The sequence below is a fragment of the Indicator indicator genome, chromosome 21 (genome assembly GCF_027791375.1).
Source record: "Indicator indicator isolate 239-I01 chromosome 21, UM_Iind_1.1, whole genome shotgun sequence".
Taxonomy (NCBI): domain Eukaryota; kingdom Metazoa; phylum Chordata; class Aves; order Piciformes; family Indicatoridae; genus Indicator; species Indicator indicator.
In genome coordinates this window covers 8,759,407-8,773,538 of record NC_072030.1, presented here as the reverse complement: position 1 = coordinate 8,773,538, position 14,132 = coordinate 8,759,407, and the positions used below count along the sequence as shown (strand labels likewise).

Genomic DNA, 14,132 nt, shown 5'->3' with positions numbered 1-14,132 from the left:
TGCCTGGAGATTTGTAATTTATTCACATGTTTATTTTAATCATGAACTTTGGAAGCTGTTCAAGGGATCAGGGTCTTAGAATAGGTTCCATAGAAAATGGATTAGCAAATGGATAATGCAGTTCCAGATGTGTGAGGTACTAATTTAGAGCGTTGCTAAATCCAGTTATGACATGGACAGGAGGTCCTCATTCAAACTGTCTGACACCTTAAAAAGAAATGTGGTACTTGTGTGTCTGCACACACATACTGCATGTTTGTTTCATAAAACGGCAGCCTAAATTTCATGGTGCTCTTCTGCACCTCTCTGGTGGGCAGGGAGCACTATGTGTTTCTGGAGGAGACAGAAGCCTAAGCCACCACTGATGCCAGTGTGTTGTCCCTGCAGTGATTTTGATGCTTTGAGTGAAGAGGATGTCGTCAAAAACAATCAGCTGGCATTTGATGTTGCTGAGCGGGAATTCGGGATCCCCCCTGTGACCACAGGGAAGGAGGTGGGGTCAGCCAAGGAGCCTGACAAGCTCAGCATGGTCATGTACCTTTCCAAGTTTTATGAACTGTTCAGGGGCACACCTCTGCAGGCAGTAGGTAAGCTGAACCCAGACCCTTCTAATTCTGTACTTTCGGGGAGTGGAGCCCTTTCACAGCAGGGCTGGTCAGGCATGTGAATGTGGCTGCTGTTGTCTGCAATAGTTACCTTGTGCTTAAAAAAGGAAAGAGGGGAAAAACCTGATTAAAGATCAGGGTTTTGTGGGTCCTTGGTGGTTTTGGAGAGCAGAAGCAGCTGAATAACTGCTGCTTGACATCATGAAGTTCATGTATTGGATGATTCGAGTGATTCTCTGGTAAGGATGACTGCTTACGGCATGTCTGTTCCTGGGTGTTTCTCATTCTTTTTTAAAAAGTCACTGTACATTGTATGTATTTACTTTTATTTGCCTGGGTCTCTTACACATAATTGCTACCAGCATTCAATTGGGAAGTTCTTGCTTTGTCAAAGTATTTTTTAAAATGATCTGAATAAATATCCTAAGCATATTTTTTTTTCTTAACAGATGCTGATGACAAGCAAAATGGAGACAATTATGATTTTTGCTCAGCAAAATCATCAAACTTCATCTTCAATAATTATATCAATTTAACTTTACCAAGAAAACGAGTACCAAAGGTAAGTTGTGAAGGAAGCCTTGCCCTAGATATCTTTCTGTTTTAAAAACACGAACATAAACTGTCAGAGCTTTATATATACCCTACTATGAAAAGACCTGTAGAAGGAGATTTTTGAGCATCTTAAAGTAAAATAAGATTTCACAGTAAACAAAGCTAACACACACATGTGCACTCAGCCATTGTAAAGTTTGTCAGAATAGACCTGAAGTGTGGTCAGTGTCGAATTGCTGAGACGTTACTAGCAGTCCCAGTTAAGTGTTCTCTGTAAATGCAGAATTTGGAATGACAGTGAGAATCTTGGTGTACTTAAGGAAAATGTTGTATCCATTTTTTGACAGTCTTCTGTGTAGGTAAAAATGAGAGGAAAAGGGGAGAATGTTTTATTTGGTGTGTTCAACTTGAAATATCTGAGGTCTTGGCTCCATTACTGTATTGCCTTTTATGGTCTATTTTTGGAAAATTTTCAGAAGGGTTTTTTTTTGGGGGGGGGGAGGCTGTGCAACACTAGGTGCCAAGTCTTTTATTTTGGGGAGCTTTGGATTTGGCAGTTTGTGTTTTGTGTTACTTGTTTGGTGGTTATTTTAAGATGAGGAAGTCTGAATTCCACTGGGTTACTATCTACCATTAAGAAAAATTATGCAGTCGTTCTGGCGTTAACTATATAACCATAAGATTATCTATCAGTTCAAATAATCACTGGTACTCTAAAGTGCTTACTGATCAGGAGGGAGTGCTGGATTTTAGCAAGGGGTGATTTGAACAGTTTGTGAATGCTGTCAAGGATCTGGAGGGAAGCTTTCAATCTCTTACATATGTATAAAGCCGACAACAGTGACAAAGAGTGGGCAGGTTGACTAGCATGACTCTGTGGTAATGATCTCTTAGTCATACCCATATACCTCTTTTTCTGGTCACTTACTAATAAAAACTTACTGACGAGCCTTGTTTATGTCCCTGCATGAAACACATCCATGCCAATACCTGTTTCTTTTAAAGACTCTAGGGCCTTGAAGTGTTATGGAGACCTGAGTTAATACTGTCTGGCATGGGACTGTGTACAGTGAGAGTATTGTCTATACATTTCTAAACGTATCATAACTTCAAAGGTTTTGGATGATTTAATTTAAAAGCTAGTGAAATTATTCAGTAATAAACTGTTTCAGCTTCTGCCTATTCATTAACTTGGTCCTTTTCTGAGAGGAGACAATGAGGATGGGCTTCGCTTTCACAGCCAAGCCTACCTTTGTTTTAATTTCAGTTTAAACAGGGAGTGTCTGCACAATGTGGCTCAGAGAGAGCAGTGTCTCATGAACAACTTGTGCAGATTAACCAGCACAAGTTAGACAGCAGCATTCACTCTTCCACCAAAATGAATTTAACTTCTGCATTTTCTGAAACAAAGCTTAATACAAAACTGTTCCAGGTTTTGAGTTCACTGGGATAGCCAGAACCTTTATGTACTGCAATGATTCTCTAGCTTGCTTTTTAATTTTCCCCCATTTATTTATTTTTAATCATACCTCCTTAATGCTTACCTGTATTGCTCCATTTAGATCTATACAGAGACTAAGTTTTGCCTGCAAGAGTACAGGTTTCCTACTTCTTTTGGAATTCTGTGTTTTTAATAAAAATTCAGCTGTACACTTGAGTTCTGCATTTTTCAGTATTTTAATATATTGCTTTTTAAAACTTGTTGCTATCTTCTCAGTTTTGGTAGAAATGTGATTGATTTTGGTTTGGGTTTTTTTTTCCCATCTGAAGAATTGCTCCAGAACTTCCCAGATATTTCCTAGACTGATTTAAATCTTGAATATTATCCACCCACAAACATATTTTCAAAATCTATGGACAGCCAGCCACCCCGTAAGCTCATATATCCTTGTTAGGAAATAACTTTTCCTTGCCATGCACATATACACAAAGTCAAACAATGTTTCCCAGCTACAAATAAGCAAAATAAATATTGCTTTTTCTTGTGAATGACTTCTGTAGAAAAAAAATCTTTTTCATGACCACAGTGTTGTTTTCCCATGAGTTAGTTGCAGAAGTAAAAAGACTTCTAGTAGTGGAGAGAGCTTTCCATTACTAAGCCATACAGCCCTCTGACTAACCTGTCATGAAATAGCCTTCTGTCATAACAAGAGGTATAGTGCTTGGCACTACATCAAAGCATGAGGTGATTTTTGTGACGGTCCCTTTGATTTCACACTGCAGGAGTTATTTTTGGGAAGTGATTTTTTTCCAAATCAGCTTGGGGAGCGGGACTGTGAAGACCTCTTTCTGTATGAGGCTTTGCAACCCTGTCAGGGATGGGGTGTTAAACTAGGCATGAAGCACAGTGCTTGATCAAGACAGACTTGTGGGTGCTGTAGCCCTCTGAAACTAGCTGGGAAATGAAGCTCCCTGGAAAGCAACTGCTTGAGTTAAGAGTTTGGCTGTGGCATCAGTTTTGTGGATCTTTCCACCTGCAGAAAGTGGTGCTGAGTGTTATCCAGGTATGACAGTAGGAGTATCAGAGTCAAAACCCATCCGGGGCAATGGACTGTTGCTTACTAAATTTTCCATGCCATCTTGTTTGATTTTTTTTTTTTTTTTTTTTTTTTTTTTTTTTTTGGGCTGGAAGAGGGATCCTTATCTGGAAGCAGGTTATGAGAGATCAGGAAACAGGGACCTGGAGCTCATGTGATAGTAGCTGTTTTGGCAGCCTATCCTGGGCTGGATCATGTTTTCCATTCTCCTATGAGTATCAGCTGGGCTGGAGAGGAACTGAGATTTCCTGTACTCCAGACTAATAAATGGATGTGTTTACACAATAAAGGGCATGGTCCTTTTTCTTGGAGTTCTGCTAGGCAATTAATTTGTTTTGTCTTTCACTCCTTCGTAACTATGTTAATGAAAGTCCTTTCTGTAAGATTTTTTTTTTTGAAAGGCAACAGCTTGTTTGCTCATTAAGATACATTCTGCTTTTATGTGGTACAGATTAATATGCAGAATACATTGTGCTGTCATGTTGTTGGTAGACTAATGACTATAGGTAGTGTAAAGCTAGGTTACCCAGAGCTTGTGCTTAAAAGACAATGGACCAAAACATACAAAGTAATCAAAATATTGTCATCTGATTCTTTTGGTGTTTGCCCGGAAGTTGTTTGGGATTACTTCTATTTGCTGCATAATGACTTATTACAAACAGTCTCTATGTAGAAAGGAAGCCTGTCTTCTTTGATCTTTCTCTTCATTCTTTTATTTTTAAGTTGACTGAGCATGGGCAAATGTAAATAAGTGGAATGTAGTTTACTGTTTATAAAACATAACATGACATTTATCAGACAAAAAAAACTCCTCCATTGTACCAAATCTTCAAGACTGAATTTAATAAGAACCATCAGAAATGTTTAAGCATTGACTATTTTGCAAGTTCATACAGACTATGCAGTATTATTTATAATTTGTGTAATGTCAAGTTCAGTAAAACAAATATATGCATAGCTTGAGCAGGAAATAGGCAGTTTGGTGGCTTAAGTGTGTAACGTAAAGCCATACAGTCAGGGAGATGAACTTTAAAAGAGAGAGAGACCATTAAGGCAGACAATAATTGCTACACAAAAGGAGAGACATCTGCATGATGAATACATGGAGATACCTAGGATACGAGATATGTAGAGGCTATAGTAAAATTTTGAGGGGTTTCTAGACTTTGTTACTGATCTGGAACCCAGTGTGGTCAAGACTGAAACTCACATAATACCTGAGGCTGTGACACCTTTTTCTTCAAGATGTACTAGTGCTTTATGAATATAGAGGCTTCAGTACTGACAGAGGAAAAGGTAATGAAAGCTAACATCCTGGGTCAATCTGCTAACTGCTGCAGTAATTCACAGAACTTGTTTTGGCTTTACTGTTTCAGGGTGAAGGGAAAACAGAAGAAAAGGAGACTAACAAAAGACGTCGAAAAGGTCTTTTTGGTGTTTTTGAGGAGGTTGGTGTTCAGTGGTGTCCACATATATCCAGTAACTTGATGAGCACCATTACTGAGGAAAGCAATGGGGGTCAGGGAGCCAGGGTTTGGCATCTTTTGCTTGGTGGGAGCAAGAAGACTCTCCCCGTGAACATTGAATTTACTGTGGTATGCACTAAAGAGAGAGGTACAAATATATTTGAAGCACTTCATAGAATCATAGAATCAAGAAGGCTGGAAGAGACCTCAAAGATCATCGAGTCCAACGTGTCACCCTAAACCTCATGACTATCTAAACCATGGCACCAAGTGCCACGTCCAGTCCCCTCTTGAACATCTCCAGGGATGGTGACTCCACCACCTCCCTGGGCAGCCCATTCCAATGGCCAACCACTCTCTCTGTGAAGAACTTTCTCCTCACCTCCAGCCTAAACCTCCCCTGGCGCAGCTTGAGACTGTGTCCTCTTGTTCTGGTGCTGGTTGCCTGGGAGAAGAGACCAACCCCCTCCTGAGCCTCCTCTTCTCCAGGCTAAAGGGACCTCACTTGAAGGGAGGATAGCATTATTTAAACTGCATTATTTTTTTCTGACCTAAAAACACTTACAGTATTTGGTTTATTGTTTTTGTCTATTTTTTTTTTTAAATCTTTTCCTGATTCACTTATTTAAACAAATCTTTGTTTGAATTGCAGCCTGGTTCCTAGCTGCTCTCTGCTAAGTTACCCCTTGTGTTACCTCTGCTTTATCATCAGCAGCTCCAATCAATATTCCCCATTTATCATACTCTGAGACCAAAAAAATTTTTTTGTTGGTGACTTCTGCATGCTAAGTAGTCATGTTTAATATATCGTAGACTGTATTTCCTTTTACCCTTTGCTGATAAGGATGTTATCTCTTTCTTTCATGAGTGTCATAAGTACACTCAAGAAAAACATTGTTGTTTCCTTGCAGGCTTCAGCCTTTTCAGGCCAAGGGACAAATGCTGGGAAAGAACAGAGTGATGGCAGAGAAGGAATGAACCAGAATAAAGTGAAATCGATGGCAACACAACTGTTGGCAAAGTTTGAAGGGAATGCTTCAAATACAATTTTGCGGAGGCAGGTAGGTCACAGATGAACAGAAAAGTAATCTCTGAAAATCAACTTCTATTCCCTCCTTGTGAACATGCTGCAGGTTTCCAAGGGGAAAAACTATATCTGTTATGTCTTGAAATGGATTGCATTCTCTTTTTTTTGCATATGTACTTTATGCAAAGTAAAGATATTCTTCTTATTACTTAGTGAATAAACATGACTAATTCATCATATTAATGTATTAATATCTATTTTATTAATGAAGTGTACAGGAATTGCAATGTCTAGTAAACTTTTGCAAGCTAGTGCATAGAATTTAGGAGTTGTGTGGAAGTCTAAGGTGGCTGCATATGGTACTGTGGAAAGACTTTTTCCTATGTTCTGCTTTTTCCTATGTTCTGCTATCCAGTGGCATCTTTCTTTGCAAAGATTTGGGTAAGCATATGAAAGGAACCTAATCTGTTGTGGGATGTGTCCAGCTGCCATTTCCATTCCTCAAATAGGCATTAATGAAATGTATTTGTATGTTTCACAGCGTTGTCATGGTTTGTTAGTGTGATTAGTGGTGTTTTAAAAGTAATACCATGCTGTGAAGATAAAATCACCCTTTAGCTAGTGAGATGGTTTGAGTCAGCTGAGTCCTGAACTGTCACCTTAAAGATCTTGAGGGAAGGATGCACAAGGCGGTGAGGTTTTGTCAAGGATGGTGGCATTCTTAATTATTTGTGCTTGTATGCATTTATTTATTTACATATTTAAGTGTAGGCTTTAGAGATGTCAAGTGACTTTCTCAGCCTGTGAACCAGTATTGTTTGCATTCTACCTGGCTGCTTGTCAATGCCCTGAGCTTTCTGCATGCAATATGTGCACAGAGGTCTACTTGGCTATGTTGGAGGAAGCCACAATGCGTTACCTTTTGATCATAAATTCTCTTAAAGAATACTGAATGTTCTAAATGTTGAATATATATTTGGTGGTAGAAGGGTAAAAAAATGGGTAGGTGACAAAAATCTGCAAAATGTGTTATTGACTTCCATAGTAATGTTTTTACAAGCAGCTTTTATTTCTTTCTGCCTTAAAAGATCCTTGAATCCTGTTTACTGTCTTCCTTTTTCTTTTTCCCCCACTCTGTCTTTATAATTTTAAAAATGCTTTACAAGGAACTAGATAGACCAGCCCTGCTCTCTTCTGATCCTCCTGTTAATGCTCGCTTTGCTAAACCTACGGATCCAAGCCTTCTTCCACCTCAACCAAAAAGGCAGGTAGGAACTCATGGGTAACACCTGACACCACACCATTTCTTGTACTGCTGGGAACTCAATGCTGTTGTCTAACAACAGAATATATAAAATGATGTTTGGATGTAATCTTCAGAGTTAACGTGTATTTAGCTGAGAATTATGAAAACCACATTGAAGTTTAAAGGTATTTTAGACCTTCTTGACCAGATGAGAAAATTATCAGAAAGAATTAGTAACTGTGTGGACAAAAAAAAAAAAAAAAACCAAAAAAAAAACAACCAAAAAAAAAAAAAAACAAACAAACCACAGGTGTTGATTTCTGTTATCACATCTAGACTCCAAATCATATAAATATAATTACAGAGCTACATTTAACATAAGAGAAAACTACAGCAGTACCTGAAAATTTGTCTGTGCATGTACTCAATGCTTTGGGTTGTTGAATAAGGGAATTTCCACTCTGAGAAACCTGGTCAAAATATCTAAGATGAAAGCTTGAGCACTGAAAAGCTGATGTCGATGCCCAGTATCTTTTTTTATTTAAGCAGAACTCGTGACAGGAATGTTTGCTGAAATCTGTTTTGCAACATCAGAGACAGATGGGGCAGCGCTTTTTTAATACATTTCTTAAACTTTTCCTTTGGTACTTCCAATGAAAACAGTCTCATAACAAAATAGTATTGGCATTCACTACTGTAGAGTTTTAAATGGAAGTAAATATCCTACAGTGGCATTTCAGAAGTAGTCTGCAGTGATATGAGATCTGTATTGCATGTGGAAATGTGCAGATCAGCATGATGAAAAACATGGATTCCTCAACTGGTTGAGTGTTGTTGGTTTAAAGGCAGGTATGCTATCCTGAGACATCAGGAGCAGACTGCACATTGATTTGCATTAGGCTTTTAATTTTTTTAATTCTGAGAAATTTGGAAAGTTTCTGTATATTTGAATTGGACGGAAAGGGTAAAGTAGAAAACTGTCAGGAAAAGGCCAACTGGAAGGTCAGTTTCAAGACTGAATTTTATAGAACTGAACCAGTTTAAATGTTTTTTTACTTCAAAAGCAGTTTTGTATGAAGATTCAAATTTGGAGACCTATTCTGAACTCCCTGGAAAATGCTTTGAATCTGAAATACATTAAATGTGTTGAAATTTTATTGACATGGGTCAGACTAGGTCTAGAATTATGTCAAAACCTACTGTTGATATTCTCAACATTTGATTGTAAGTTTAGTTTCAGGCAGATGTAATGCTAATAAACTTCCAAAACCTTTGCTAAAAGCCCCACATGTAGTGTCTTACTCTTCTGCACTGATGTCATCTGGGGTTATTCATAAAAACACAGACCTGAAGAAGGACATCAAGACCTGCCTAAGTCACACAGGGCTGATTTATTTCAGTGCATGGACACAGGCATTGGTGAGGCAGCAGACAGTGTGCAAAGAGTGATCTGGGAACGTTTTATTTCTAGTTCTGTGCATGACTGTTCTGTGCTTTTGAAAGCATCCTTAAAAGCTGCATATACTGCATGGTAATGCAGAAATCAGATTTTTTTTCACTTCAAGTATTTCCCAGTTTCAGGTGGTAGCTAGGAGTGAACGTGAGGTCAGGGAACCCAAACAGTCTTTAAATGGTTCTGATCATATGGCCAGGAGAGCAAAGACTGTACAAAAAGCAGATACCCAGCCCAGTCTGTCAGAAACCTCTGAAAATCTCGCATCTGCCTGTTCTGCTGCCTTTGTACTTTCTGGAGTGCTTGAGCGTCTTCAGCACCTGGAGGAAAAAATAAAACAGGTGACAAGCAATTTCTTTTCCTTTCTGTCTCATAACTGCATATGTTAATCTGTATTTTTCCCTGGATATGCTGGCCTTTCCTGTTGACTTGAGATTATATGAAGACTATAAAAAGTCTTTCTGTAAATTTTCTGCCTCCTGATGATGTATGTGGCATTAACTGAGATCTTTCTCTTTCTTTTCTTGGCTTTCCTTCACTGGCTTTTGTTGCAGAAAAGAGCCCAGACCATAGCAAATAGGGAATTCCATAAAAAGAACATTAAAGAGAAAGCAGCACATCTTGCCTCAATGTTTGGACACATGGAGTTTCCAAAGGTGAATATTAGGTTTTGCACCCAAAAGATGTGCAGAATTAGAAGATGTACAGAAATTCATGTGGGGAAAAATTGCAGTGTTCTTAACTTTCCTTTTATTTTGGGTGGATCTGAAAAGTAAGGTGGAATTCACTGAGGCTGGTAAGAAGTTTTGTTTAAATACTATGGCGTGATTTAATTGAGGTAAAACAATCTAAATCATAAAGCTAGTCGCGGTACTTTAGGATGAGAGAAGGGTGTTAGACTATGTCTTGTGCTTAAGAGTGCACATTGGTAGCTCACAATTTTTAATGAATTGGTGAGCAGCAGCAATAGTGAAATGTAGTGTTTCTTATGTTTCGTTATGCTTTCTCCCAGCACTATCTTACCTTACTGCCCACTGTAATTTTATTTAAGAAGAAAACAGAAACTAAGTACAATAATATCATTTGCCATGGAAGTTTTGCTGTAGTGATTTCCATGGCTCCTCACTGTGCAGACATACAGGAAAAAAGCAGGAGTGTAGTTGCTATCTTTCTATTTTTTTTGATGCATGACTGTGAAATTATTCTCTTAACCTGTGCTAACGCCTATGTCTGTTGATAACTTTCCTGTTTCTGCTTTACACAGAATAAGCTACCTACTAAAGGCTTACCTCATTCTCAGCTCCCAGCTCCCTCTTGCCCTCTATCTCATGATTCAGCTGCTGCCTCTTCTCCATCATCTGTCAGTTCAGCTTCTCCTGCTGTTCCTTCTAGACAGGTACTCTATTAACAGATTTTTTCTGTAAAATCCAAACTTGTGCTATAGCTGCTTCAGAAGTAGCTTGGAGGAAAGGTTCTGCCAGCAGATCTGTTCTATAGGTTATCACATTTGAGTCAAACTTCACTTTGTTCACTGCTGTTAATTCTACATTTTTGTAAGAGGAAAGTTGTTAAAATAGCTCAGAGATAAAGCTGAAGAACAAAGAAAACAGTTCAAATTTTTGCATCAAATCTGAAAATTTTACATTGCTGATTACTTCAAATGTTCTGTTATTGGATAATACTGCAGGCATGCCAGGCAGAGGAAGAGCTTCACATTGTATAGCTAACTGGTCTTTACAGGATCAATTAGTTGTTCATGGGTGGTATTTGTGTTTCTTTTCATAAGAATATTGGTTTGGACTGCAAGGGAGAACCTGCATAATAATGTCTGAGAATTGTATGAGCACTTGTCAGTGCAGACATATTTTATTGCTGTTTTTATTTTGTTTGGTTATTGGTACTTCAACTTCCTTCTGCATGTTAACTGCTGGAATACAGTTCCTTGTAACAGCAAATGTTAGAGAGGAAACAGGCATAGTATGAATGAAAGCACTTAGATCTAACACTTGAATCAGATACTCAGCTTTTACTACTTTTGCTGATGTTACAATGGGCTGTGCATTTGTCTGTGGAGGATGACATTGGCTTCTAACTTGCCTTGTTTACAAAGATTTTAATTCATGAAAGTTTGTTTTTCAGCTTTTCAGGGCAGGTCAAGTCCTGGGTTTCCTTTCACTCACCCACAGATTATGTAGGAGCAGTCTGGGGGCACTGCATTAGTAAATAGGGTTTGTGTGAGAATAAAGGTGGAAACACCAAGTCTCTAGAAGTATTGAAGCCAACTTCTTTGTTTACTGTGAGGATGAACAAAGCATTCTGCCTGCCTTTGTTGTATTTAAATAGCAGTAGTTTTATGAAATACTCATCAGCATTGCCCAGCCTCAGGTAAGCTATGGTTGAAGATATTTACTGTCTGGACATTGAGCAGGATCATTTAGTGGAATTGGCCCAGATCTTTTTAGTTTAGTGTTTTGTGGGTTGGGTTTTGTTGTGTTTTTTTTTTTTTTTTTCCCACCATATTGTTAATAAGGGTTGGAAATGAGGCTCACAGCTTCAGCAGTAACTGAGCAGGTAGATACTGAACCGGCTTTGCTTGCAAAGGCACATTCCTCAGTTGAGAGAGCTGTGTTGAAAAAGGCTGTCTCATTCCCTGGGAAAATACAGGCTGCACAGCCCTTCAAGGATACTTCAAGCCTGGCAAGTGCCTTACTGTGGTAATCCCCTAATTCCCTTCAGCTTCCAAATAATTCCTTTGCCTGGATTTACCTTGTACTTTTTATGACCTAAGAGGTACAGCATGTGATGGGTTTTAAGCTAAGTAATGGTTTGCAAACATCAGGGCCTCTTGCTTATTTGATTTGGAGAGCTATTGTGACACTGCAGAGAGAATAAAGAATGAAACAAAACTAAACTGTGTGAGAAACCTTTGAGAACATGAGAACTAGGCTCTTGATCATATAGATACTGTCACCAGCAGAGTAAATAGATGTTCATCTAGTTTGGTAAGTATTTGGCTGGTTAGGTAGGACTACATGCATGGCAGATCTACATGCATGAATATCTTAATACCTAGTGTACTGCTCCATAGGGTTGTGCAGGCTCAGGTCCTCTTAGGCGTTGTATGTTTTACATATGTCTAAATAGGGTGCATCTGCCATGGTGTATTTGAGAATTTTTAAATAGCAGATCTGATAATGAACAGGCAAGCTTTCACCTTCCCCCCCTTTTGAAGTGGATGTGGTAATGGAAAGCTTATCCAAATGAACCACACGTGATGATGAATTACTGTAGGTATTTCAGTGGGAAAGGTATTAAGTAGATTTAAAAAAAAAAAAAAAGGCACATAACTCCTTTGAGTTGGCTTTTCAGGGCAGCCAGTGAGTACAAGTGGCATGCCTCTGTGCCTGCTTTTTCCCAGCAGAACAGAAGCTGATAGAGGTATTTTGAGTTGTGTAGGACTTCTTGAGATATGACCTATAAATATCAGCACCCTCCCATCCTTTAAATAATTACTACTGTCATTTTAATCTCAAGTGAATACTGAGATTATCAGACAATGATGATCCTTTTACTTCTGTTGAATTTTCTTTGGAACAGTGTTAGTTATGGTGGCAGATTCATTGAAAGTGGTTGCTAAGAAATCATTCTGATTACAGACCCCTGTTATTAAGCCTCAGTCTGAAAGGAGGACATGAAAGGAAGGCTGTGGAAGTGTATTGTTTCTTTTAAAGACACACAGTCATCACAATTTACTAAGAATTAACTTCTGTGTGATGCTATATGCAAGTTGCCAGCAATAATTAATCTACCTTCTAGCTTTAATCAGCTGTCAAAATTCACATGGATAGAATTATGAATTAACAAGTGTTACAGGCTGGGATTAGGTTATTCCTGTTTTCTGTGTAAAGTTGGATTGACTTTTGGAAAACTCTGTTCATCTGAGCTTTGCACGAGTGAATCTGTACAATATGTTGTAAGAACTGTGACCATGTTGCAATCAGTAATAGGCTTTGCTGCCTGCAGAGTTTGGACCAACTACTTCCCTTCAGTGATGTGACTTTATAATTACCAGCAGTAAGGAGGGCTTGGGTGTTTCCTACACACAGTAACTTATTACTCAAATGTTTATCTCAGAGGTAAAATACTTAGCAAGTGGTATCAAAAGTAAATAAATCACCCTCAAAGCAAATTGAGATCAGGAAAACCATTAAGGATATGAACCACAGGGTTACTTGGTGGTTGTGCTGTTGTCATATGAGAGCAGAAGTAGATCCTTGCAGGGCAGCACTGCTCTTGCATGCTCCCTCCCTCCCATTCTCTGTGGCTTTCTGATGTGGCAGGTGCCCTAGCAGATTCTCATCCCTCCTTGATATTTCTATTTTTGTTATTGAATAGCATTTGAACAAAGTAGAATATTTCAGTTGGAAGGGACCTACAACGATCATCTAGTCCAACTGCCTGACCAGTTCAGGGCTGACCAAAAGTTAAAGAAGATTAAGGGCATTGTCCAAGTGCCTCTTAAACACTAACTTGTAGTGGGGCATTCACCACCTCTTTATGATGCCTGTTTTGGTGTTTCACCACCCTCTCAGTAAAGAAACACTTCCTAATATTCAGTCTAAACCTCCTCTGGTGCAGTTTACCACCAATCCCATGCATCCTATCAGTGGATACCAGGTAGAAGATCTGAGGACATTGCTCTCCTCTTCCCCTCCTCAGGAAGCTGTAGAGAGCAATGAGGTCACCCCTCACCTTCCTTTTCTCCAAACTAGACAAAGTCCTTAGCTGTTGCTCATAGGACATTCTTGCCAGCTCTTTCACCAGCTTTGTGGCCCTCCTCTAGATGCATTGAAAGACCTTCACATCCTCCTGAAATTGTGGGGCCCAGCACTGTACACTGCACTCAGGTGAGGCCACACCAACACTGGATACAACAGGACAATCATCTCTCTTGGCTGGCTGGTTGTGCTCTGTGTGAGTAACCCCAGGATGAGGTTTGAACTTTTGGCTGTCAGGGCACACCACTGGCTCCTTGTGAGCTGCTTTCAACCAGCATGCCCAGATGCCTTTCTGCAGGGCTGCTCTTCAGCCACTCCTCTCCCAGGTTATACTTGTGCCTGATGTTACAGTGTCCTAGCTGCAGGATCTGGTGTCTGAACTTGTTAAATTCCATCCCTTTAATAACTGTCTACTCCTTCAGTCTATTGAAGTCCCTCTGCAAGGCATCCAAAAGGTGAAGTACC

The 14,132-nt window shown here is 39.2% G+C and overlaps 1 protein-coding gene across 1 annotated transcript in view; it reads left to right on the top strand.

Annotated features, from left to right (window-relative positions):
* MICAL2 (microtubule associated monooxygenase, calponin and LIM domain containing 2) overlaps window positions 1-14,132 on the top strand; it is a 94,868-nt gene that overhangs the window by 28,455 nt on the left and 52,281 nt on the right. Inside the window, exons 12-20 of the mRNA XM_054390751.1 lie at window positions 388-587; window positions 1,055-1,167; window positions 5,074-5,145; window positions 6,075-6,224; window positions 7,357-7,458; window positions 9,018-9,230; window positions 9,444-9,545; window positions 10,154-10,270; window positions 10,448-10,453. Of these exons, the coding sequence (XP_054246726.1) occupies window positions 388-587; window positions 1,055-1,167; window positions 5,074-5,145; window positions 6,075-6,224; window positions 7,357-7,458; window positions 9,018-9,230; window positions 9,444-9,545; window positions 10,154-10,270; window positions 10,448-10,453 (1,075 nt within the window). The remainder of the gene's footprint in view (window positions 1-387; window positions 588-1,054; window positions 1,168-5,073; window positions 5,146-6,074; window positions 6,225-7,356; window positions 7,459-9,017; window positions 9,231-9,443; window positions 9,546-10,153; window positions 10,271-10,447; window positions 10,454-14,132) is intronic.